At 37.1% G+C, this 26,011-nt stretch overlaps 4 protein-coding genes across 6 annotated transcripts; 1 reads left to right on the forward strand and 3 right to left on the reverse strand.

Annotated features, from left to right (window-relative positions):
• Window positions 1-1,873: 1,873 nt before the first annotated feature.
• On the reverse strand, window positions 1,874-5,285 carry LOC109620350 (uncharacterized). 3 transcript variants are annotated; one of them, XR_010707954.1, is made up of 6 exons: window positions 4,661-5,285; window positions 4,291-4,412; window positions 4,090-4,184; window positions 2,624-3,977; window positions 2,411-2,517; window positions 1,874-2,016 (listed from the first exon to the last, which is right to left on the reverse strand). XR_010707954.1 is itself a non-coding variant. In XM_020072556.3 (4 exons), the coding sequence occupies exons 1-4, from the start codon at window positions 3,061-3,063 to the stop codon at window positions 1,990-1,992; spliced, it is 669 nt and encodes a 222-aa protein (XP_019928115.1). In that variant the 5' UTR covers window positions 3,064-3,191; the 3' UTR covers window positions 1,874-1,989. The 3 variants fall into 3 exon arrangements, 2 of the variants coding, with proteins under 2 accessions (XP_019928115.1, XP_019928116.1); XM_020072556.3 differs by lacking the exons at window positions 4,090-4,184; window positions 4,291-4,412; window positions 4,661-5,285 and adding an exon at window positions 2,129-2,223 and having other exon boundaries at window positions 2,624-3,191; XM_020072557.3 differs by lacking the exons at window positions 4,090-4,184; window positions 4,291-4,412; window positions 4,661-5,285 and having other exon boundaries at window positions 2,624-3,185.
• An 816-nt stretch (window positions 5,286-6,101) lies between these two features.
• LOC105341211 (uncharacterized) lies at window positions 6,102-7,775 on the reverse strand. Its single transcript, XM_011447592.4, has 3 exons — window positions 6,886-7,775; window positions 6,550-6,733; window positions 6,102-6,427 (listed from the first exon to the last, which is right to left on the reverse strand). Exons 1-3 carry the CDS (start codon window positions 7,626-7,628, stop codon window positions 6,200-6,202), a joined length of 1,155 nt encoding a protein of 384 aa, XP_011445894.4. The 5' UTR covers window positions 7,629-7,775; the 3' UTR covers window positions 6,102-6,199.
• A 3,449-nt stretch (window positions 7,776-11,224) lies between these two features.
• LOC105341212 (uncharacterized) lies at window positions 11,225-15,861 on the reverse strand. Its single transcript, XM_011447593.3, has 3 exons — window positions 12,731-15,861; window positions 12,434-12,617; window positions 11,225-12,281 (listed from the first exon to the last, which is right to left on the reverse strand). The coding sequence occupies exons 1-3, from the start codon at window positions 15,688-15,690 to the stop codon at window positions 11,385-11,387; spliced, it is 4,041 nt and encodes a 1,346-aa protein (XP_011445895.3). The 5' UTR covers window positions 15,691-15,861; the 3' UTR covers window positions 11,225-11,384.
• A 3,818-nt stretch (window positions 15,862-19,679) lies between these two features.
• On the forward strand, window positions 19,680-21,764 carry LOC105341213 (collagen alpha-2(IV) chain). The gene is made up of 4 exons (XM_011447594.4): window positions 19,680-20,807; window positions 20,937-21,043; window positions 21,184-21,281; window positions 21,585-21,764. The coding sequence occupies exons 1-4, from the start codon at window positions 19,702-19,704 to the stop codon at window positions 21,630-21,632; spliced, it is 1,359 nt and encodes a 452-aa protein (XP_011445896.3). The 5' UTR covers window positions 19,680-19,701; the 3' UTR covers window positions 21,633-21,764.
• The last annotated feature ends 4,247 nt before the right edge of the window (window positions 21,765-26,011 follow it).

Genomic DNA, 26,011 nt, shown 5'->3' on the forward strand with positions numbered 1-26,011 from the left:
CCAGCTTTTGAACTTAGTCATTTTTTGGCAAAATATTGCATATAGGGAACCCTCATTGTACGGATAACTGCTCCTACAGTTCTCAAGATAGGAAGTTGTTCTTTTGCAGATCAATGGTACATATATCAGAGGTGTGCATATTGCTAGGATTTTGATTTCCGATAATTTACGAAAAAAATACCAGCTTTTGAACTAATCATTTTTTGGCAAAATATTGCATATAGGGTACCCTCATTGTACGGATAACTCCTCCTACAGTTCTCAAGATAGGAAGTTGTTCTTTTGCAGATCAATTGTACATATATCAGAGGTGTGCATATTGCTAGGATTTTGATTTCCGATAATTTATCGACAAAATACCAGCTTTTGAACTTAGTCATTTTTTGGCAAAATATTGCATATAGGGAACCCTCATTGTACGGATAACTGCTCCTACAGTTCTCAAGATAGGAAGTTGTTCTTTTGCAGATCAATTGTACATATATCAGAGGTGTGCATATTGCTAGGATTTTGATTTCCGATAATTTATCGACAAAATACCAGCTTTTGAACTTAGTCATTTTTTGGCAAACTTTTGCATATAGGGAAGCCTCATTGTACGGATAACTCCTCCTACAGTTCTCAAGATAGGAAGTTGTTCTTTTGCAGATCAATTGTACATATATCAGAGGTGTGCATATTGCTAGGATTTTGATTTCCGATAATTTATGAAAAAAATACTAGCTTTTGAACTTAGTCATTTTTTGGCAAAATGTTGCATATACATGTAGGGTACTCCATTTCACTGGATAAGGGTTGACATGGATTATGGATACAGTTTACATAAAAGAAAACCCGGTTTGCTGTCACATTGACAGCTTTTCACTTGTTTTAAAGCTTAAAACACACCGTAATTGATGCAGTTGTGTTGGAAACCAGACCCAAATTAAGTTTGTCTGAGATCAAGAGTAATGATCTGTGTAGAGGAAAACATTGTTACATTACGCCACGTTATTTACTAGTATTGGTATTAATTGAATGCTACAGTTATTTTATTTTTTTAATGCTTTAGAAATAAACTGTATAACTATACCATGCACGCGCAACGAAGTTGCGAAGGATATATTGGTTTTAATGTTTTTGAATGGTCCGTCAGTCAGTCAGTCCGTCAGTCCTGTATTTAGTACACTATTTCGATGTGCAGATTACCGATTACATTATTCTATGGGGAATTTTCTGAAATTTAGTGTAACGTTGTAAGCATTTCAGACACAAAGCATAAGTGTATATTGCCAGGAAATGCTGATTCCATTATTTTTCTGAGAATTTCGGCCCTTTTGAACTTTTGTAGGTATTTAGGCCACAATGTAAATGTGCATATTGCTTGGAAAGGCTGATTCCATTATTTTCCTGGGAATTTTTGCCCTTTTGAACTTTTTTTAGTTGTTAAAGACAAAGGGATTGATGTGCTTATTTGCAGAAAGTTTTTGTTAGTTATGCACTTTATCAAATTATTTGAGTATTTAATGCATACCTTGCTATTCATTATGTGTATCATGGCCAAGTAATGGGGGAGCACGGTTTATGTGAGCTTGTTTATTTTTTTTTTCATTTGCAGAAAGTTTCTAACTTGTGTAAAGCTTTATGAAAGCAATTCTTTGAAAACATCATTAAACACGACATAAATGATTTAACTATTACAAAGATGTGACAGCAGAAAGTGGAGATAAAGTGTCAGTTAACATTATATCGAGTTATTCCCTTAAGTGACTCAGCAGGTGTTTAAATCAATTGCCTTTAATATTGTAACAAACAGAATCATTCGCAAAACATCAAATTTTCTTACCCGATTATTTACAGGAATAATTTTGTGACGGCCATAAATGACGACAAGTTATGATTTTGATGGGTTTATTACATATGCTTAAAACAAGGACAAAAATACATGAATAAGATTGTAAAGATCTTTGGTTTTCTTGTGATCCATGTGTAGAATGGCTGAAATCTGGACTAGCAAACTTTCTTCTCACAGCTGACCTGGAAATGAAGGGAGAACATATGAGATAATAAATAGACCATGAATCAAGCTACAACTGTATCGAATTCTGTTTTCTGACTGAAAACGGAACAAAGCTGTAATAAAACTTACTGTTCCGTACAAAGACAAACAAGAGCACTTGCTTCCACACTGATCCACCGCCACCGTGTTACCGAGGGCAATAAACAGGTCGCCATGGCGGCACCCTGTTTAACACCAAAGAGTTAGCACTATGTTCTTATAGACTTGTTACAGGGTTAAAAAAGGAGGGGCGTAGATGGAATTGTAATAATCAGGTTCACTGTTAATTCTGTTAGATTGTGGATTAATTACTGTGATTAGAACTACTTAGTCTTGGGACGGTAGTATTATGTTATATAAAACAATATTTACCTGGCTGACAGGTACACGATATGGCGGAAGCGGAGGGACACAGGAAGTTGTTTCCAACCGACTGATCCACGTACATACACACCTCACCCATCGCACAGTTGTTACTCCTTGGAAAAAAATATGGATGTTATGATATCGATAATACATCAAAAAATGAATCAGTCATAATAAAAGTAGACGCTATTCGGGATTTTTAGTATTTTGTTTACTTACATGGAGTTGCAAGGTTTGCCGATCTTTGGTGGTGGTCCAATATCTCGTCCCGGTGCCAGATCCCCGCGGAGCGGTCCGGAATCGTCAATTACCGGATCCACCGGATTAATTATTACTGGTCCGGAATTATCCGGAATGATCGGTTTAGTCTCTATCGGCGGCTGAGGCTGAGGGAACAGCGGCAAGTTCTGACCAGGGTCAACAATAGGCTGTTCTATGTTTTCAAAAAACGTCAGGTCCATGGGGGAAGGAGCAGGTATATTCCACTGCGGCCATCGAGGAAAAGGCATCGGCTGGGGGAGAGGAAACTGCGGTCTATAATAGTGGACAGTAGGAGGGAAAGGCATAGGTCGTTTCACGCAGTTTTTCCTCCTTTTGTAAGAATAAGCGTAAGTTAATGAGAATAGACACAGAACCAAAATAGTAATTTGCAACTTCATTGTCCTTGCTTATCAAAATACAATATGCAGTTGTTTGCGGCCTTGTTAGTCTATATAAGTGACTGATGACGTTTCTGATGTGGGACCGAAACTAATTGGACGTCAGTGTGTAGTCGGAGTTCTAAATTATGACCATCCATCAAATATTGACGGCACACGTAACGCCATGCACGCTTCTCTCTACACGAGAGAAAGGACACGTCTCATTGGCTTAATGTTCATGACCGTCCAATCAAAGAGATGGTTACAGGGGCTTGTTCGGTGACGGGGTCTTGAGGAATGTCTTGCAATACATCGATGTTTTCTACACCCTGGGGGAGTATATTTACCGAAGGAAATGATTCAACTGTTTGTAACGTGGGTGAATTTAGGTATGGCCAGATGACCACTTGCGTACTCTGACGACAGTTTGAAAAAAACTTCCCCAAACTCAGCAGTTTTATGTCCTTTGTTCTCTCAACATGGATTTAATTAATATTAATCACCGCATGATATGCACCCACCGTCTTTAATTTAACAGGTGTTATCTGCAAATAAGTTTTAATTTATAGGTGACAAAGTTGAAAATGATAAACTCAGCTGCTCATAGGATAAAACACTCATAGTACAGGGACAAGCCTATAATTATATACACATAAACATCATTTGAAAAAGAGACACAACTCGCTTAGTAAATTACAAAAACATACATTATTTTTTAAATATTTTATTTTATTTGTGTTATACATTTGCATGAAAATATATGTATGGTACATGATCTTTGGAATGCATTAAATAGTTCTTTGTAAAAGATACGGATATATTCTGTCAGATTTCATGGTGTAAAATCGAATAGTTTTCCGTTGAGGTTCATGTAACCCTCATACTATCAGTGCAGCCATATACATCTAGCAACTATCGAATTCACACTCCACCTACAAAAACGACGATAGAACAACACTGAGATGTCATGATAGAAAGGTGAAACAAAAAAATTCGGTACAGATAGGTGTGACTTGATGACAGTTAAGGTAATAGCAATCTCACCTCGCCTTTCAGATTATTGCAGTAACACCGGTTTCCGCACTTATCCACCATAACGGACGTCCCATACGGAATAAAGAAGTTTTTATGTCGACAGCCTGCAGAGAGAAGAAGATAAATGGTCACAAAGAATTCCCTATATTTATGGCCGTGGTGTTATAATTTTCTGTTTAATGTGAGCAGTACGATGAGAGCATGCAGTACCTGTTTGACATCGACAAAGCGGGTGAGGGGGGTTGTTCATTGGACAGATGGAAGACACAGCATCCCCGTCCACGGCCGGCGGCGTGTACACGTACTGTTGACCCGTGGGACAGTAAGGAGAGCTATAAAACAGAGGGAGGTGGTAACATGTAAAGCTATGGCCGGGTAACTAAAACAGCAAAATATCCAAGACTCTACCAACATTAAAAACATCAAAAACAACATACTTCACCTACATGTAAATTATTATAGCTGTTTAAAAACACAAAATGAAAGATGTTGTGTATAAAAACCAGTACTGTTCAAACCACAATAACAGATACTGCTTGTACAATTTTTAGAGGAGATAATAGTAACTATAAGCTGTTACCTTACATAAGGAGAAATGTACTTCATGGTATTTGAAGGGGATACCATTTCTCGCCTTTGCGGGTACTGACTGTTCGGAAGAATTCGTCTTTGCGGGGTTCTCCTTTGTGTGAACGTGGGTGGGGGTCTCCTCATTCTATTGTCCACGGTGCCCCGGGGTCGGTCATTCATGAACGGCGTGTAGAAGTTTTCCGGTTCATCGTTACTTACATCATCTAAAACGATGACAGCCCAAGGACTCCAAAGAAACGAGGTGACAGAAGCAGCACAGAGATAGCAACATAGCAACCTTAATACCAACTCCATTGTTTGTCAACACTCTTTGTTGGAAGGTGCATTAAATCCAGATTAATTAAGAAGAGGGAAATATTCCTGTTTTCAAACATCTACCAGGACCGCGATCGCTGACCGGGGTGCGCTGCTGTTTGTTTACTGGAAGGCTGATGGATTGGCGGGTATTTTTATCCTTGTCGTGTTTTACCACACACCACTGAATAATGGAGGTACGGGAATGTCTCCCCGACCCATGCCGCGCCGGGGAAATCCCGCGGGAAACTACGCAGCTACCCCGGTGACTGTTGCGGATTTCATCAGGTATTATTGGTGACCATCGTCCGGAGACAGACGAAGTGGCGCCCTGTCTGAATCCTGACCCAGGTTATTCAGCCTCTTACAATCCATATTTACTACTCACTATAAGTATTTACTACACATAAGGGTGTGGGAATTCTCAAGGTATTTATGTTAATATAACCATAGGTAGGCTATTGCTAACACCGCAGAAACTGGGTGGTATATTCGGAATTGTTTGTTTTTCTGATGTTTCCATTCATGAATCACGAAAGCCCAACCCATATGTGTATGTTATAAATATTATGTGTTTATAGCTTTCCGTTAAAGCAAAGTTAATGTAACACGTAACCCAAATTTTCATGCAGTAAGTCACGCGGGCTGCATACAGACAAAATTATAGGAACTATTGTAGTTCAAAAATAGTATCATTTCGGGTAGACCTCTAAATGAATGATAATGTAATTTTTTGTTTCAAATACTGTAGTTATGCAATTGATTATTCAATACATTCAACGGTGGTAGACTAAGATTTTTTTTTACAAACAACTTGATTTTCACAATTAAGGAGGCTGTAGGGTAAATAATTGGTCCGAGCAATCGTATCGTGTCCAAAATAATTTTTTCTAATAATCACAATTGACATCTCGACAAAGTAAAATTTAATGGCAATCAGACTCAAATAGATTGATATATTGATTTGATTCCACATCATAAATAAAAAAAATTCATATATAATTCATATATAAAATTCATCAAATCTTCTTGTCCGGATTTAAAGAATATAAAACGCGACCATCGACCCTCGTAAAACGTACAGAGAAGGTAGAAAGTTATTTACCAACAACCACACAAATAACGCATGTGAATAATTTTATTTCAATGGATTTCATATGAAAGCACAAAAACATTCGATTAAGACGGATTTCTCTTGATAAAGATAAATAAATATTCAAGATAAGTTGAGCATCTAATTGGCTGCCGCTGGAGCTGTTGAGGATATAGGGATGACGGGAAAGTTCATTTGAATGCTGTTCTTTGGTTGGTTGATCTTGAGATGGCCTGTTGTTGTAATGTCCAATGACATCTGGGTCGGTAATGGCGTCTGTTTGGTAGGCATGGTAACTCCTTCCGGTGTTTGACTTGTAGATGGTAGCTTCTGGATGTTTTCGGTGCAAGATTTCTTAGAACAAGACGCCTAACAAGATAAAAGGGGAAAACATTAATCTGACTGAACAAGGATTTTTTATTGCTAGATATACGAGTACTTATATTTTAAATTTTTAAATGATATAAACTTGAATATGAATTTTTACTTACAGCTCCATACATGTTGAAACAAGAACAGGTGTTTCCACAGGTATCCATGGTAACTGTTGTTCCGTATGGTATAAAGGTGTAATCCACTCTACAACCTGCTCTGCATTTACAGTCCACTTCCGGTATATAAATGGGACAGATGTAAGAGTTTGAAAAGACACATTCGTGGCCAGTGAGACATCCTCTGGGGAAAAAAGTAATGCAATTTGTTACCTTTTCTGCAATATTTCGAGTACTAGTACCTCCGTCTATATAAATTAATATGTATATTTTCTTTCACTAATTCAAATTTTTCAATTATTAACGAATAAAAAATGCCATGTATATTGTACTCACGTTTTATGACATGATGGCTCTCGTGTCGTTTTCTCTACAATAATTACTGTTTTGTCTGTGGAGGGGGGAGATCCTGGGTTATTCCAGCCCTTATTCACGTTCGTCGAGTTGTCTGTCCCGTTTGTTTTGGGTACTATCGAGTCATTAGTGTTTCCTTTTACAATTGGTGTAAGAGGTCTTGTAATGGCGGGTTCCCCACGTTTGTTTGACGTAGGGAGAAACTCCGATGTTATCATTGGGACCTCGACATCTGACGGAACGATGCTATCCGGAAACATGGCACCGTCGTTTGACGTCATGACGTCAGGGATGTTGTAGGGGATGTTGTCGGGTTGGTAGACAGGAACTTCGTCATCTTGGACAAAAACAGAGTCCGGATTGACCTTGTCAAATATGGCCCACGTGTTTGAATCCCTGAAAAATTCGGGAATATCCCACCCAACTCCGTGTTCCGGGTAGATTCCTGCGGGAAACCCAAAGTTGTGTCCGTGAGCGACGTCACCATTGGCATGGGTGTGTTCGAACTGTCGGCCATTGAAGGGGACATGGATGTGGGTCCTCGGTCTGATCGTGGGACGCGGTCTTCTGAAACCCGCGCCGGCTAACGGAACGAACCTCATGGGAAATGGACCAAGTGGCGGCCTTCGCATCCTGACTTGACCTCTGACCCGAGCGGGTCGGACCTTGATCACCAAAGCGCTTGTAATTTGTAGAAATGCGAAAAATACAATGACTAACTGCATCTTCTGTTGTAGAACTGCCGGGTTTGTATTAAGGTTGTGACTGATTGTCTTACGAGTCGGATTGTTTGTCTGGTATAAGACGTTGTTTTCTTTTATACCCTAGCTGACCATAAAGTGGCGTGCTTGTTTACGTACATTTGCGTATTTCACACCTCTATACCGTACACATCATCGAGTGCCCACATTTTATGAATGGAATCCTTCCCCATGAATGAAATTCACAACTTTTGACATTCGCGGGATGTTCTACCAGCAATGTAATTGTTATTTGATGCCTGGAGTGACCGTGAGACCGCCGTGACGTAAGGACACGCATCAGTGACTCCTCTGGACGATGCATGGCAGCAAAGGACGCACAAGCAAAGAAATAAAGGTGACAATGAATAATGCAATTTGTCACGGTTCTCTATGAAGAGGAAATGACCAGTCTTGAGGTGGATTTCCTGCATTGCTGCATGGTTACTGTTTAATTTTATTATGTTTTATGTTTAAATGGCGAGAGCAGCTACTATATTGAGAGTTCCATCTGCATATTTGGACATCATAGAAACGTGAATTGTTCTTTCTTTCTGTCTTTCTTTATTTCTTTATTTATTTAATATTTTCCCGTAGTTTTTTTTTCTATTTCTGTATTCTTCTACTTATTGATAATTTTCCTACCTCTAATTTTCCTACCTCTAATTTTCCTATCTCTAATTTTCCTACCTCTAATTTTCCTACTTTTACGGTTTGGCAGATAATTTATATGTTCGCTCAACATTTCAATACATGTAAAACATAATTTTTTTGGCAACTTGATACAATTATATACTAGAGAAATTTATCACTTTCTATTGATCAGCTAAATGATATAAAGCATGTACACAGCCAATAGTCTTTGACAAGTATTTCACGTGGAAAAAAAACCATACGCATGAGTTGCACATGAAATGCATGAGGTAAACTGTTATTTTACACAACAACGAATGTTAATTGGCGAGATTTAACCGAGCATATGATTATTGCTGTCGATCAGAGTAACAGACAGAAGGTCATAACACAATTCAGAGGATAAACATATTGACTGTAATATATGTATGGGGTGATAGGTTTTATGATTTTGTTTTAGGCATCCATGTCATTTATATGCGAAAATAAATTATGCGAAATATCGCAATGTTTTCCTATTATTATTCAGATAATAAATACAAACAAACGTTGTCTTCGTTTTACCTTGCAACAGATTTTCATAAAGTTAGTAGTTGTTACACGACTATAAAGTATTTAATCAATTTGAAAGCATTTTTTATTCAAAATTTTAAAGACAATTCATTTTAATTCATTTTACTTTTTTCCAAAAGGTGTCAATGTATTTAGCATTCAAAACAATAACATGCTAACGCGGGTTATGCATTTTTATTGTCGCTACATGTACCTTCATATTCCGCATGAATCACCACAATTGGTCGTAAAAAGTAAGTAAAGGAAACTAAATTATTGTTAGTGTACATCAGTACGTTAGGTAAAAGAAATATCCAAATCGCCTGATACTGTAGTATGTAAATTTGAGTTTGACATCATCATGATTATTTTATGCAGTCTGTGACTTTCTTAGGTTGTCGAGGGTTTCGACTGATCAATAAACTGGTTAGAACTGAATATGTCGATTTTATAGAAATGTGAATAACAATCATTTTCCGTAAAAATAAGGGAGGTATCTTACTTGATGGAATGAAATAAGTGATCATGTGGTATGAAAATTGAGTCTTTTTAGCTTAAAAAGCTTTTGAATTCAGGAGGTATTTTTATGGTGATTATATTGCAGTGTTTTTAAACAAAGGAAAAACGGATGGTAATAAAAACAAAAACTAAAACTGTATGTCAATCACGTTTTACCAGGAAACTACTTTTTGCTTACTATGTCCTTTCATTGTCGCCTCCTTGCGGTCAATAATAAGATTATTCATCCCCTGACAACGGTCGTCAACTTTCTGGTACTTTACTGTTGGAATAGTTTACTGTTAAAATAGTTTACTGTTAGAATAGTTTACTGTTAGAATAGTTGAATAGTTTACTGTTTGAATAGTTTACTGTTTGAATAGTTTACTGTTAGAATAGTTTACTGTTAGAATAGTTTACTGTTTGAATAGTTTACTGTTAGAATAGTTTACTGTTATAATAGTTGAATAGTTTACTGTTGGAATAGTTGAATAGTTTACTGTTAGAATAGTTTACTGTTAGAATAGTTGAATAGTTTACTGTTAGAATAGTTTACTACCATTAACATAAAGTATACACACAAATGCTAATGAAAATGAATCCAACAATAAAGCCTCAATTTTTATTGTTTCTTGTAATCAATTTTTTGACATTATTCTTAACTCTTTTTTTTTATTTTTGAAATTGCTTAATTATATTTTCTTGAGATAATTGAGATAATTTAAAGATCGAATGTTCATGTTGATTTAATTCACTCTGATCCCATACTTGCAATCAGCGATACAGATATATAGACATTTAGCTGTAAAAATGTCACTTTCAAGTTTATTATATAAGGAATAAGGAATCATTCTTTGAGTATTATGAGGTGATAATTTCGATCGAGGCGTGGTCAAATTCAATAAAGCCCGAAGGGCTTTATGATAGATTTGATCTATTTTGAATCGATACGTAGTGTTATCACAGGCGCAGACACTGAAGAATGTAAATATTTTCAATTAATTTCGCACCGTCTATTGTTCTAATCAGATTTTTATATACGCCACTGTTTAAACATCATTTTACAGTGATAAAGTTAGTATTAAATGATGAATCAAACGTTTTACCACAATGTAAAATTCATAGTAACTTATAGGATGAACAAAATATCACTTTATGAGAAATTTATGTTTGTTACAAAGTGGTAACTAAGGTAGCCATCTTGAATTCGATGCTTAGCATTAAAACTATAGGCTACAAATATTTACGTAGCGGCTAGGCTAGTTTGACGTTTAGCCGAGTGTGTGCTAGGTTCTTGAACGCATCCCAATTATTTTATAAAATATGGCAAAGGTAAAATCTTCACGTTTACCGTTGATCAATAACAAACTATCAATGATTGAACGACGATTACAAAATGATCATAACACCGTGATTTTTTTTCTGTTTATTTTTTAAAAGTTTTATTCAGTATATTGTATATTGAATATAGCAGATACCAGGATTGAATTACTTGCTATGGATCTGTTGAATGCATAGGCAAACAAAAAAAAATGGTAGAGATAGCTGCAAAACATAAAATATTAAGCTTGTCAAGTGTAATGATTGAGGTGGAAACAAACCCGATCAACGACAGAATAAGTTATGGATATATCTATATAGGTAAATAAAACCAACCGATGACAGACGATACGTCACTTATAGAATAAAATGATAGTGACCTCTGTAATTATGTATTTAATGACTCCAAAAACAGCGTCGGTGGAGCGAGAGCGGACCGTTTGTACAGACCATTGTACAGTGACTCATTACGGATTTGATTTGAGGTTAGTAAAACCTTGACCTCTTGCCATCACAAGGTTATATCACATTTAACGCAATTTCGATAAATTGCATATCAAAAAATGGAAGCTACATTTCGTATTGATAATGTTTTATTACAAAAGGATTTCAAAAGAGCATGATAAAAACATGAATGATAATATCACATACAAATAAATAACACACAAAATGGGACTGTGCCAGCATAGTGAAGTTTGTAGCATTGAAGAAAATATACAGTTGGGTTTAACCAAGATCTCAACCAAAAGCAGGGTCCATCTTCTTGATTTTGAGAGATTTGATTGAGGAGCGTTTGGCCACTGGCACGTTTATGATGCCCCCGATGTGTATACCGGAAGTTCGGGTCAAATAAGGGGTGCCATTTTTCTTGTCGGGTTCTGTTTTTACTTCGGGTATTTTATAGACCGGGTTTTCTTGAACTTGCTTGCGCTGACGGACCGGCACATAAATGATTCCACCAATAGAAATGCCATTGGACCAGCCTAGTGGGTACTCCACTTTTACAGGAGAAGTCTCGTTCTTTGCGTCCTTACTATTAGGTTGTACTTCACCGAGAAACTGAACAGATTCCGTGTTTTTCTGCTTCGGTATGTAAATAACACCGCCTATAGTGATGCCCCTTGTGGTACCGTACGGCGACTCTACAGTAATTACACCGGCACCGGCAAACTTCGTCTTATCGTATATCTTCTCAAACTCTTTATTCTTTTCTTGAAAAGTCTTTTTCCTTTTATGCACTGGTACATAAATGATTCCACCGATAGAAATTCCCTTAGTCCAGCTGGAATTTCCGTCTATCATGTTTTCATTGTTAGAATGACCATCCTGTCCATTCGTGTGTTCTCGGGATGGTACGTAAATGACACCGCCGAGAGATATTCCGGAGGTCCAGTCGCTGTTTTTATCCAGGGGATCGTTCGTGTGGTTTCTCTTTGGTATATATATGACGCCTCCGATGGAAATTCCGTATGTAAATCCATCATCGGAGGGTGTTTCCTTGTTTTTGTTGGGAATCCTAACTCGCTGCACGGGGATGTAGATGACCCCGCCGATGGAAATCCCCGTGTAGTTCGACGGCTTCCCCACAGGGTCATCAGCAGTTTTGTTTACGCATGTAAGTTTCTGACATTCGGCCTGGAAAAGAAATCATCATTTAAAAATTAATTAAAAATACAATTTAAACACACTTGCAACATAGCAAAAATCATTTTAAAAAACGGATATTAAGATAAATCAAAATATAAGCAAACAAGAACAAAAATATTTAAATAAACAAGAAATCTCACCTTCCCATAAAGATTAAAACAGGAGCAGAAGCTGCCACACTCGTCTAGGTAGTAGGATTCTCCCAGCGGTATAAACATCTGCCCTACTCTACAGCCCTGGCTGCACTGACAGTTAGCTTCCGGTTCATCACGTGGACAAAGCCACGTGCTCTTCTCCGTACATTCATATCCGATTTTGCAGTAACTGAAAAATTAAACAATGTCATTAACATTAGCAATTTAATGAAGCGAGAGCTGTTTTGTTGTTGACATAAAGTATGGCTATTACCTAGCTTAGTTGATCAAAAAAATGCTTACGTTTGTTGACAAATTTTCGGTCCCTCGGTAGTACTGGGTCCCTCTGTTGATGCTGTGGTTTTGATTCCAGGAGTGCTCGAGGTTTCCGTTGATGAAATAGTTGTACTCGGAGATGATTCTTGTTGTTGAGTAGTTGTTGTCATTGTGGTAGTTGTCTGCGTTGTTTGAGTTTCTGACTCGGGCGTTGTCGTCTGTTTCGTACTTTTGGATTCCATCATGGATGTAGTGGGTTTAGATGAAAACTCCAGGGACTCCATGATCGGTGAGGACTGTGTTGTTGTCGGTGTTTCCTCACTTGGTTCGTTAATCAGTGTTGTTGTTGTTGTTGTTGTAGTCTCAGCCATTGTCTGTGTTGTCTGCTGTGTTGTATTGCTAATGTCCTCATAAACAAAGGTAACATTATCAAGCCACTCGTACGGATGCGTAACATAGTCGTACACCGGTGTTTCAGTCTCAACGTAATAGTCCCCTGTTGTGGTGCTAGGGGTTGGTTGTGTGGTCGGAGACTGAGTGGTTGATGTGGCGGCTACGGTCATCTCCGCTAGCTCTGGAGTAGAAGGAATCCTCGCTGTTGTTGCCGACAAACTGGTCGTTGCTTCTGCTGTTGTGCTTGTTGTTCTAATGGTTGTTGTTGTTGTTGGTTTGAGGCTTGTAAGAATTCGTGTTGTAGTAGGTGTAGCTGTTGTTGATGTTACTTGATCTGCGGTTGTCGTCAAACCGGAAGTAGAAGAAGTCGTTCTTGGCGAGGTGACTTGTTGTGTTTGTGTTGTTGTGTCTCTATCTGGAGTCGAGTAATCAAGAACTACGTCAGCTCTAGAAGATTGGGGATATTTATCTGTCATAAAATCCAAAACGATCTCCTCATTTACCTGATTGTTAATTACAGGTGTAGGTATTGTTGTCGTAAATAGCCGTACACCTGGAATTGTTTTTGTTTTCTCTGGGGTCGTGATAATAATAGTTTTAGGCGTTGTTGTCTCCTTCTCAAACTGAGATTCTTTGGGTGATTGCCCAGAGTTTGGTCCATGTAAAATCAAATACGGGAATGAAATGTTATACTCATGAGGTTTATATTTGAAGAACGCTGTATTGTTCGCCTGCTCCCTTTCTATGATTTGGTCCACCATGTCTAGGTTGTGTTGTCCGTCTCCTTTCGTGCCGTTGAAGAGAATTCCAGGATCTGGTAGCGGGACATCAGAGGAGGGTGGTAGTGGTGACTCCGTGCTCTGTGGGGTCGTTGTTGTCGGTTCAGGTGAGACGGCCAGGTGTTCGAACTCTCTGATCTCCATGACAGGGAGCTGCGGCAGGGTTAGAGTTGTTGTCCGGTACCGAGCTGTCGTTGTCGTGGGCTGTGTTTGAGATACGGTTGTCGATATCGTGTCTGATTCAGCCGAGCTGTCCTTGATTATGTAAGAGGGTTCCGTGTCGTTTAGTGCGGGCTTGGGGACAAATATTGTTTCATTCTTACGTTTTACTCGATCTCTACCGATGATTTTTATGATTGGTTCAAGTGGTTTCATTACATATGGTTCTTTTTCCTTATTGGAACTCCGTGGAATGACTTCCGGTGGAAACGGAATCTCAGATGCGTCCCATGGGAATGGTTGAATGTCCAACGGAAGTCTCGCCGGCGGCACGGGGCCTACAGGCTCTATGATCAGGGGCTCGTTACTCAGATCTAATTTTGGAAAGTGGGACAAATCAGCGACGTCTGTTAATAATTCGTTCAGATTTCCGGGCAATGGAACAATGCTATTCAACGTTGGTTCTTTTGGTATTCCATCCACCAGTATATTCGGTGGGGTTGCAGGGTGTGGTCCGAATGACTCGGGGGTCAAATCAATGGGGAGCCCAACATCTATCATATCCCCTCCTCCGACAATGCCAGGGGTGGGATCATTAACAATATCAATCGGCGGTGGTAGGGCGCGTTGGCCCTGGTCACCGATTACATTGATACCAAACGGTGGTCCAATGTTGTCAAGATTTATAGGAATTCCCACAACTGGAGCTGTAGGCTGCAGTTCCATATTCTGCAGTTTCGGAGTTTCCAGTATACTGTTGGTTATCAGTGTTTTGGGTTTTTCCGACACGGGAATTCCAAGACCAGCTGGTTCCTCGCTTTTCCTGACGAACGGAGGCTTTACAACCACAAAGTTGGCAATGATACCCTTGTTTTGTTTCTTTGTTCTTGGCTTTTGAATGATGGGCTTCTGAACAGCAAAGGGAACATTGTTGTGTATTGTATTAACGACCCGCCTGTTGTTCACATTCTGAGGAACCCCCTTTGCAGTATTCTTGTTCCTCAACATCCACTCATTAATTTTCCGCAACCACAGTTCATATTTATTAATTCCAGGTTTCTTTGAGGGTACGAATGTAGAAGGGGGTAAAATTCCTGTAGGCAAAAACATATTTGTTTGCGGTTGCATAACTGAACCGGGCATGCGCGGAATTTTCCCTCTTGTTCCGTATGATAACCCCTTAGGATACTTCCCGTACCCTCCGGAGTATGGTAATTTTGGTTTGAATACTTTTTTCATTTTTCTTTTTTTCAAATACATCGGTTTGTCAGCATAGTGAGTATGCGGTTTGAATGGACCGTGCGCATGTCCATACATTTTCTTATTCAGAGGTATATGCACATGAAAGTTGGGGGGCAGACTGTATTTCCGCATAAGAAAGGTTTTGTACATCACTGGTTTTGGAAGAGGCAGGATTTTGGGATAAATAATCGTCTTCACGTGCTTAAATCCGTGGAACTTGTGGAAGGGTCCATGTTCCTCCACTCCGTGGGGGTGAGGATGGTGGTGGAAATGGGGATGAGGGTGAGGGTGCGGATGCGCGTGAGGAAAATGATGAATCGGCGGCAAAATATGTTTCTTATGTTTGAAAAAATAAGTTCCGTCACAAACAGAGATTAACACAGCGATAAACACAATATTTCTTACAGCATCCATATTTTCTCCACAGTGGCAGATACTTTTTGACAAGATTCAAAACTATCTGTGCATTTCACTTGCGCATTCTAAACAGTCCATTGTTTTAATAAGCTCAGAGGACACCTGCTTGTGTATTTGATATGTATATGTCATCGCTTTTTCCAAACCTCCGTTTTGATTGGCTTGCTAGTGGACATCTTTATGCTTTTATACCAATAGTCATGTTGGTTATAATGACGGTGTGCCATACACAGGGTTTGATAGCCTACTTGTTGGTTTTGATGGCCGTACACAACCGTTAAAAATGTCACCTCTCGAAGCGAGAGGACGAGCCATGGAACAAAGAGAAATACACTAGTTTTCTTCTGAGTGAGTAACTCTCGAGAAAAAAGATATGAAATCGTCATAAAGTCCATCTAAGCGTGATACGGGCAAAAGAAACAGATTTGGTAAAATTAGTGAAGACGGTTAGTGCTGGGCAGAAGCCGATCTTCTTGATTGCGAATGTTGTTAAAACTGACAGCCAGGTAAAGGGGAACAATTTTATGATGTAATCGTGTTCGAGAGTTTGAGAATTAAAGGAAATCTCACACTGACTCATGCAAAAATGAAAGGTGCTGTAAATTGAAATGCTTCCGCCAAAATTCCTTAAAATATTGCTGAAAAGAGATTAACTGTTTAGATTTTGTACTAGTTATAAATACTAATATTATTTCTGTATCTCATAGCATAACAAAAACATTTATAAGGATAAAATTATTCTTTTTTTTCCTTTTTTGTGTTTACACGCGGAAGAAAATGGTAGAACACTAGCAATCTGTACAATTAATTAATCACAATGTACTTGAAATTCTGATTAGTTTTGAAATTTCAAATGGGTGTTCATATAAGCAAATAAATTTTGTGTTAAATATTATCTTGAAAAACTTGTGATCTTTCAGAAAAAAAATGAAGCGTGCCTCTCCAGTTATAGTACAATAAAAGAATGATAAGATCCAAGTTAATGGCGGTGGTTTATCAGTAATTATCGGTTTATACGTAACACGCGAACACAGAGATAAAATGATGGCTTTGCACGTCACCCACGCATTGTATAGGGTCAGGAGATGATTGTTTTCTCTTCGGAGGGAACCACAAACTGGTGCTGTCAACCTAGAGAACCAGACCACGGCAGCTGACCGGTTGTCCTATTTTCATAGGGTTTTTTTTTCCAAAAGACATACATTCTCCAAAACCAGGCAACTTGAGCTAAATATTAGTTTAATTATCTTAGCTCCATTCTTTTATTCCGAGGAAATACATTGGAATTAATATGATATAAATTTACATAATAATATGAATTCAAACATGTTTACTATACTTAATATTATGATACCACTTGTTATTTAATTTAAGCTAGATTACTTACTTGTAAATGCAAAAGTTTTTTTTTAAACTTTCTTCTCTTTAATCAAAATGCAATTAACCATAACCGATATTTTTGTTTCAGCTGGCATTTCAAATTAACCAATTGTCTTCAGTTTATTTAGCATGATATGCACTGGGTATATTTACCTCATATAGTTCGATATGAAAAAATGTCAGACAATTTCAGGCGGCTAAAACTGTCTAAATGTTTTACAAAACTGATATTTTTGAATTCTGTTTGAGGTGTGTATCCGGAACAGTCTGTTACCAACTCGTTGCCCCCTTTCGCTGATTGTGACGTTAATGCAGCTGTACGTCAATTGCCTTTGTATTACCAGTGTAATATTAAATAACCTTGAAATAAACATTTCACTTATATCGAACTGTTGCTTTCTTTTTTATATATATATATATATATATATATATATATATATATATATATATATATATATATATATATATATATAATATATATATATATATATATATATATATATATATATATATATATATATATATATATATATATATATATATATATATATATTTATATATTTACAGTCGAATATTAATGACGAAACAGCAATGATTTGACGCAATTTTTATATTTTATTTTTTATTTGAAAAGTTTATGGGTAAATCGCATTAGAAATGCATTCCAAAATATAACAGAGACATTGAGCAAAGGAAAAATGAAAACAAAAGGGAAAATTATGTCCTTTTATATACAATGTATACATGTTTACCTCTTTTGTTCAATAACGATCTTGGTACACTAAATTATAAGATGTCGTTTAATTATCAATCACACGACAACATATCGGGAGTATATTTTGAAAACAAATGTTTTTCTATTCCTGTTTGCGTTTTATTGATATGTAATTAGTCTAGAGGCAATTCGGCCCGCGGGCATGTTCAGGTGAGAAATCGTATAACGTTGCGGTCAACACATTAATCATCGTGATGTGTCCGGTAATGGAGAAGTGTGCATAAACGGCCCTGTAAACTCAAGGAAGTGACCGCTTATATTCTCAACAACATGATTTATTAAATAAACTGACCAATATTCTTTTTGATAATGATTTTCATAATATACCTTATATAATGTTATTGATTGGAATCAAAATTATAATTAGCTTTAAGGTGGTATGAGACACATCCATATTATGACGTACTTCCTATCGAAGTAAACAATAAAATCAGGTATAATTCCACCTTCGAAGAATAAAGTATACTCAAGAAATAGACAGCTTATATTCTCAAGAACATGATAAATTTTATTGAATAAACTGTCCAATTTTCTTTGTAATATTTTTTTTCATAATTTAAGTAATACACTGTTATCAAATGGAATCAAAGTTATGATTAGAATTAAAAGAATTCAGTATGCTCAATAAAGTCACCGGTTATATTCTCAAAAACATGATTTATCAAATAAACTGTTCAATATTCTTTGTGATAATGATTTTCATAATATAAGTAATACGATGATGTTGAATCAAAATTATACTAGTAACTAGATTTAAAAGAATTCAGTATGCTTATTGAAGTCACTGCTTATGTTCTTGAACATGATGTATCAATAATAACACTGTCAAATTATCTTATATTAATGGCCTTATCAATATAAGTAAAATAAAGACAATGGTCTAGAAAGGAAACAAGATTTTTCAAAACATTCTATCTAAAGGATTTTATTCTAAATTGGATGACTGGACATCTCCAAGCCGCCCCCCCCCCCCCCCCCCCCCCGCGTCTATTTGATAGTGCGCATGCACCGTCCCCTGGTACTCTGTTTATTGCATGGCCACCTTTTTGTAATTATTTAAGTTTTTATTTACTATTTATCCCCAATTGCCTTATTTTATATTGTACCCCAATTCTTATTATAAGTTTCATTTTGTTTTTACAATACTTCTGACCATTGCGAAATGTTTAAAGTGTTATGTTAAAAGTGGTGTATAATGCGTAAATATCACATTACCATTTATTTCTTAAACCAGACTTTCCTTTTTCAAAAGATAGATTTGTAGTTCGGAAAGTTACTTTGATGAAATATATTGTTATCGTTATTGCTCTTCTTTTTATATTTCTAATTATCTGATATATGTAAATATGCAATGTATAACAAGTATTGTCATATAAGTTTTTGTAGAGTGTGCCGATTCGTCAAATCCATGGCACTTTTGCCGTAAAACGATCATACATATAATGTATCTTATATTATTATTATCATAAAATTCTGATGGTAGGCCATACAGCAGGAGGACTGACTTTCTATTTTGACTGTAGTATTGCAGCGCTAGTTCAAAAGAATTGATGACGTTTCATTTGCGTTTTTTTAATAATTGGAAACGTGAATTCAATTTGTAATGAGCGGTAAGATGGTGCAAGTACAGGTGGGGACTTCCTGGCCGCGGACATTGATTTGTTTGTAGATAGAGACCCCAGAGTCCGATGTACGGCGTAACGCGGACATAACGATGACGTCACACGATTGATCACCTTCTACATTAAATAACTCCGTGACGATTCACCTACATGCCGAACTTCCATTGGTTGATGGCTTTTTCCATCGCACGTATAAATTCAATTAAATGAATTACAGGTTTACTTGTTAAAATGATGAAGATTCGACTTGGTTGCATGCTCTTGTGTTTTGTGGGGGCGGCCTTCGGCCAAAGCAATACGCTAAGCCTTACCCCGAACACCGGAAGTAGTTTGGACTTATTTTCTTTCCCCTCACAGAATTTCGGAACTGGACAAACTCAGGGCACTGATTCAGCTGTTAATTCCGGACTACAGCCTGTGAATTCCGGACTACCAGGTTCCAATACCAACAACCTAGGGACTCAGTCCGCAGGGTCCCCCGGGTCGTCAAATATTGGGTCATTACCAGGGTTTTCCTCAATTGGCGGCACAACAGGAACACAAAATAATGCTTTTGCTTCACAGGCAGGTACCCCCACACAAACAAACACATTTGGTCAGGGTCAGTCAGGATTTACCAATGGAATGCAGGGAGCAAACGGATTCCCGCCAAATCAAGGTATTCCTGGTCCTATGAATCAGGGATTCCCAAACCAGTTTAGACCACAAGGGGTGTTACCTGGACAACCAGGATTTAATGGACAACCTGGTTTAAATGGACAGCCAGGATTCAATGGTCAACCCGGATTTAACGGACAACCCGGATTTAATGGACAACCTGGTTTAAATGGACAGCCAGGATTTAATGGTCAACCCGGATTTAACGGACAACCCGGATTTAATGGACAACCTGGTTTAAATGGACAGCCAGGATTTAATGGTCAACCTGGATTTAACGGACAACCCGGATTTAATGGACAACCTGGTTTAAATGGACAGCCAGGATTTAATGGTCAACCTGGATTTAACGGACAGCCTGGATTTAACGGACAACCTGGATTTAACGGACAACCTGGATTTAACGGACAGCCAGGTTTTCCTGGATTTAATGGCGGTCAAGGGGGATTCCCCGGTGGTCCGCCAGGTTTCGGACAAATGGGTTTTAACGGTGGACAACAAGGTTTCAATGGCGGATTTCCCGGACAACCAGGAATGCCCGGTCAACCAGGGATGCCAGGACAACCAGGGATGCCAGGTCAGCAAGGGTTACCAGGACAACCAGGGGGTTTTCCCGGCCAGCTTCAGCCCTCATTAATCCCTGGGGGTCAGGGAACAAATCAGGCTCAGTGCCATCAAACGTAAGTTTAAAAGCTGACTTTCAAATTAATGGCTTATGATTGACTTATCGTTTAAAAAAATAAAATAGCTTTATCATATAGAGAGATATACATGTATAAGCATAAATATTACTTCTTTTTCACATATAGAGATTGCCCTGCTGGCCAGCAATGTGCCTTCACCCCAGTGGGCCCCGCCCAAGCCCAGTACATGTGTCCTAAGTGGATTCCTATGCTTAGATGTCAATGCGTTGCAGGTAGGAACTCGTTTTACAACATAACTTCTTAATTTTTGTGGGGAGGGGGTCGAGAATACATTTGGGAACATGTATTAGCAATGTTTCCTGCTTTTTTCTGCTACTAGTATAATATTGTGCCATTTTCTGTTCGTGAACAGGTTGTAGAGCACAGAACACCTTCATCCCCTTCGGACAGTCCCGGCAGATCGACCAGTGTGGCAATGTATGCACGTGTAACAACAGTCAATCTGGAGAGGTAAGACTTCTTACTTACACTTCTTAGTAACATCAGCCAGCTCATAGAAATGACTGAGTCATTGACAAGGCCGGTATTAACCCCAGTCAAATTGATGTTGGGCATGACAAATTCAATCACACATTCGCTTCCTGATTCGTCCGCGCGCGACGAGTTGTTACTATACGCGCCTGGAACTGCAGTATGGGTTTATTGCAAAGGGAAACTGCGTTCCGTACAAAAAGTCCCTCGGGCCTGAGAACCGGAGTTTGCTATTGCCTGGCGTGGTAAAATTGTCCTAACTTGATTCCCCTTCTGTTACAGGCCGCCTGCACTATGAGAGCGTGCCCAGACCTCTCCGGAAAGAAGTGAAGAAATCCAGAGGCGTGATTCTGTCCCGTTAAGATTCTATATTATTTTGGGCCAGTCCCGTGCTGTTTATTTCCATCCGTTTGTGATTTGTTTTTTACCGATGTATTTTATAATAAATATACTGTTTTTATATTTATTGTTTTTGTTCAATATACCGGGTCGACAATGATAAATTTTGATGTACATGTGCTACTGCAACGATTTGATTAGCTATAAATTCTCACCGGAAAGTTCAAATATTTCAAACAGTTCGTGTTCCAGTTTAAGGTTTATTTTCAAAGTCCGTTAGTGTAATATCATGTTAAGGTAGACCATCCATAACTGAGGTGAATTTAACAACTTTGGTTGATATGAACGATATTGAATATCTATTTTGAAATTATTATGAGGCCGACATAAACCAAACTCGGGAATATGTATGCAGTCCATTAAGTGAACTTTTTGCACTTGGAACTTTTTTAAAGAGTTATCTGCCCCTTGCATAAAATAATAAAATTTTATTATTAAAGATATGTACGGTAAATGATTAATTTTGTTAACATTATCAAAGAAAAGGAAAGCTTTTGCAACTTTTTACCAAGAGATTTGTGAGAAAATTATTTGTACTATAAAGATATATTTAAAAACGCATTTTTCCCATAGACTGCAGTGTTAACTTGAAGATGGGATAAATTTGTTAATATTCAATTTTTTTTAAAATTTTAAAGATGAATCTTTATTATTAAATAAAGCCTTTGAAATCACACTAAGATTTTAGTAATCAAACTTGCAATTCATTAGATATGAAATATGACAGTTAAGGATGGACTACCTTAAATTACTAATGGGGAAAACTTGACGTTGAAAGGCGCCCATTTATATATACATTTTATTCTTCTTTCATCTATAGATAGTTCTTAAACACATTTCGTAATGATCAATTAACGAATGAAAAAAATTAATTGATGTGTCATTCCAAAGACTCAAGCAATATATTCCAAAGACTCAAGCAATATATGCTATATCAGCATTTTACGCAGAGTGACAAATTTGCAGTTTAGGGGCAGGTAATGTAATAAATCATAATGTATGATCAATATAAAATTGATTACTACTTTCAAACTAACTTCATTCGATGCACGTGATTAATTGGGTAAGTTTACTGTCATCGGAATATTTCAAAAGCTTTTAGAAACAATAAAGCTTTGCAGGACAAAGTCAGTATTTATGATGATCATTAACAGAACTAAGTCAGTCACGTGACACATTGTAGCTGACCATATAGACGTCACATTAATCATATACAGGCTATGGTCCACTGTGAACTTCATACAGTTCACGCATAGACGAAATTCCAACAAGCATACATCAGCAATTCTATTTAAACAATGACAATATTTTCCGTTACACATCACGCAAATGCCTATCTACCGTGGAGGAAGTTCCAGACCCCACCCCTCATTTCCGCATTGGAATTTCATGATTAATCAAAGATTGAATATATGTTTGATGGAAATGGTTGGAAAATTTTCTTGATCCGCTCCTTAATAATCCACGTGATCCTCCACGCTTGTATATTTAATTTTAAATATTAGATATATATAGACGTTTGAGCCTGTTTGGGCACACAAATCAAAGAACAGTAACAAGAAATGTTTTCAGCTTTTTCTGGAATCTTTTAATGTACAAAGAAATTCATACTCGAATTTTTTATGCAGAAATGTAACACAATGCCTATATCTTATGTATTACTGTACCTCTCTGCCAATATTCCACGTCAGGAAACATATATAACACTATGAGTGATGGACATTAGTTTCGTAATTTCTGAGTAAGGCGTATGTCTGCAGGGTAAACCATGCACTACACGACCAGAGCGTGCAGAAGTACATCTGTTAGTCGCCGCTAACTGTTTCATAAAACAGTCTCATTCTTTATTGCATCAGTGTGTTTATTTACAGAAAAGAAATTGGGATACATGAAACTGAACATTTTATTTTTAAAAATCCATTAATCAATGTGTTTTTGAACACTCATTTTTTTTAGCATTGTCATGTTGCAAATTTTGAATTTACAGGGTGGGTGTAAATACAAAATTTACAACATGACATGTTATAAATTTTGTATTTACACCCAACCAGTAAATTCAAAATTTACAACACGACAGCATTCTTGAAAAATAAAACTCGGCCAGTTCTAAATGAACTGGTCCTGTAATCTTTGTTTAACAACATTTCTTATCTAATTTTCATCTACATTTTCATCTTCATAAAAATAATAGGTAGTACACAAACATTAAAAACGTTTTGATCGCATTTAAACTATGGATATTAAAATACCATAAATGACGTTTTGGGCTTTTAATTCATCGATGCGTTTTATAATTTGTAAATTTCCTTATATATCCCCACACTTCGCAATCGTATAATAAGACAGGTCAAATCATTTTGTCAAACAGTTTAAGTTGAATCTTAATTGGTAAGTCGAATTGTTTTAATTTTTCTTGACACCGTACATGGGTTTCTGGGCTTGTTCCCAAAGATGTTTGGGGTTTTTTGGCTTTACAAAAAAAACCTGATCTGGAAAATATAATACCCAGATATTTTTCCTATACCTTTCCTATAGCCCCTCCATTATGATAAAACAACTGTTCGGCATAAGATTCAACATTCAATTTTCATTTTCTATAGTAAACAGAAAATTCATCCAGTGTATTTTGTAGATCACGAGCAAATTCAGACATAATAACTGTGTCATGTGATGTAACACATTGAAAGTTTCAAATACATTTAATTATTCCTCCTCAATTGACTTAAAAACACTTAGTAAATCTTTCTCTCGTAAAAAACTTATCCAGATTGATCTACAATGAGAAAAGAAATGGAGATAGATCGCTCCCTTGTCTAACTTTACATGCATGTAAAGAAACCAGTCACCACGCCATTTATCTTAATCATTGATCTATATAATAGTCTGTCCTCCATTATTATACTTGTTCCTATCTTCTTTGTATATATTGTATATTTATGCTTATTTACTATTTATCTACTACTTATCTATCATTTATTAAATGTACCTCTGACTTTTGAACTGTATATAATGATTGACCTCATGTACCATTTCATGGTTTGAGCGAATAAACTGAATAGATCTAGTTTCCATTTACATATTTTCATATAATTAAAATGTATAAAGCACAAAATATTTTAATGAACTTTTTTAAAAGTTTCAATTGTAATAAGCATAACTAATTACAATTACTTTAATGTTTTGTCATATTGTAAATTTTGAATATACCGGATGGAAGTAAAAACACAATTTACAACAATCCAACCTGGTAAATTCTGAAGTCACAACATGACAGTTTAATTGATATGCCCGTTATTTCTATCTTATTGAATCAATTATATTGTCTTTCCACAAATTTATTTAAAAATTAAATTTGTTGTTATGACTACAAATTAAATTTTTAAATAAATTTGTACAAAGACAATATTATCAATTCATTGGAATGTTTTTTTTCCAGCTAATTCTATATAAGTTGTGTCACGTCGTTTAGTTTAAATCTATCGGGTGTACAATCCAGACTATAATGTATAGAGATAAAACAAAACAAAATCATTTTGTTGTTGGCTGACCTTCTAACTGTTATGCTGTTTGCGGTCAATGAAAACGTTTGACCATGCAGTAATTATGTGCCAAGCCTCTCTCTCTCTCTCTCTCTCTCTCTCTCTCTCTCTCTCTCTCTCTCTCTCTCTCTCTCTCTCTCTCTCAGTTGTGTGACAAGGCCACAATAAATCAGTAAATCTTACACAATGACCCCGTCTATCCCACAAACGCCATTATTAATTGTTGTTTTCCTCGTGACCCCGGCGACCGAGTTATACCCAAGTAACGAAATAAAGTAAAGGACAGAGAGACTTTTCTCTTGAAAAATATTGCGGAGAATCTTCAGACCGACATACGTCCCAGAGTAAGGCACGTCGAGATTTCAGGGACGGGGCCTTAATATAGGAGGTAGAAATTGGTCATTTTTTGTAATTATACGCAGATAAAATAATTAGTAGGTTTTGATACGGAGGGCACCTGTCATTTATTAACAAAAACAGTGCACGTGTGAGGTCTTCCATTGTTAGCCGTGGAAAGGGACACGGCAAGGAGAAGTGTTATGTCCACTACTGTTTCTTTTGATATCGTAACTATAAGTATTGTTTATTAGATAGATGATTGGGATTTGATCTATAGAGGATCCGGTATGCCGCTGAATAAGGAATATCTATAAAGTGCTGCTAACACCTAGTTTACATCAAAGGCGTCTGTGTTCAATACACGCTCTGCAATAAAGCTGTCCATTAAATCGCACTTTGCATCGCCATTGACAGCCGCTGTTTAGGGGGATC

Source organism: Magallana gigas, chromosome 7 (genome assembly GCF_963853765.1).
Source record: "Magallana gigas chromosome 7, xbMagGiga1.1, whole genome shotgun sequence".
Taxonomy (NCBI): Eukaryota; Metazoa; Mollusca; class Bivalvia; order Ostreida; family Ostreidae; genus Magallana; species Magallana gigas.

What these genes read in the sequence shown, in the direction of transcription:
- LOC109620350 (XM_020072556.3), bottom strand. Translation starts at nt 3,063, where the DNA reads ATGAAGTTGCAAATTACTATTTTGGTTCTGTGTCTATTCTCATTAACT. An exon ending in GGCAAACCTTGCAACTCCAT is followed by an intron (nt 2,518 to 2,623) that starts GTAAGTAAACAA and finishes TTTTTTTCCAAG; the next exon opens with GAGTAACAACTGTGCGATGG. An exon ending in GTTTGTCTTTGTACGGAACA is followed by an intron (nt 2,017 to 2,128) that starts GTAAGTTTTATT and finishes CTTCATTTCCAG; the next exon opens with GTCAGCTGTGAGAAGAAAGT.
- LOC105341211 (XM_011447592.4), bottom strand. Translation starts at nt 7,628, where the DNA reads ATGCAGTTAGTCATTGTATTTTTCGCATTTCTACAAATTACAAGCGCT. An exon ending in GAGCCATCATGTCATAAAAC is followed by an intron (nt 6,734 to 6,885) that starts GTGAGTACAATA and finishes TTTTTTCCCCAG; the next exon opens with AGGATGTCTCACTGGCCACG. An exon ending in GTTTCAACATGTATGGAGCT is followed by an intron (nt 6,428 to 6,549) that starts GTAAGTAAAAAT and finishes TTATCTTGTTAG; the next exon opens with GCGTCTTGTTCTAAGAAATC.
- LOC105341212 (XM_011447593.3), bottom strand. Translation starts at nt 15,690, where the DNA reads ATGGATGCTGTAAGAAATATTGTGTTTATCGCTGTGTTAATCTCTGTT. An exon ending in CCGAAAATTTGTCAACAAAC is followed by an intron (nt 12,618 to 12,730) that starts GTAAGCATTTTT and finishes TTAATTTTTCAG; the next exon opens with TTACTGCAAAATCGGATATG. An exon ending in GTTTTAATCTTTATGGGAAG is followed by an intron (nt 12,282 to 12,433) that starts GTGAGATTTCTT and finishes TTTCTTTTCCAG; the next exon opens with GCCGAATGTCAGAAACTTAC.
- LOC105341213 (XM_011447594.4), top strand. Translation starts at nt 19,702, where the DNA reads ATGATGAAGATTCGACTTGGTTGCATGCTCTTGTGTTTTGTGGGGGCG. An exon ending in CAGGCTCAGTGCCATCAAAC is followed by an intron (nt 20,808 to 20,936) that starts GTAAGTTTAAAA and finishes TTTCACATATAG; the next exon opens with AGATTGCCCTGCTGGCCAGC. An exon ending in ACAACAGTCAATCTGGAGAG is followed by an intron (nt 21,282 to 21,584) that starts GTAAGACTTCTT and finishes CTTCTGTTACAG; the next exon opens with GCCGCCTGCACTATGAGAGC.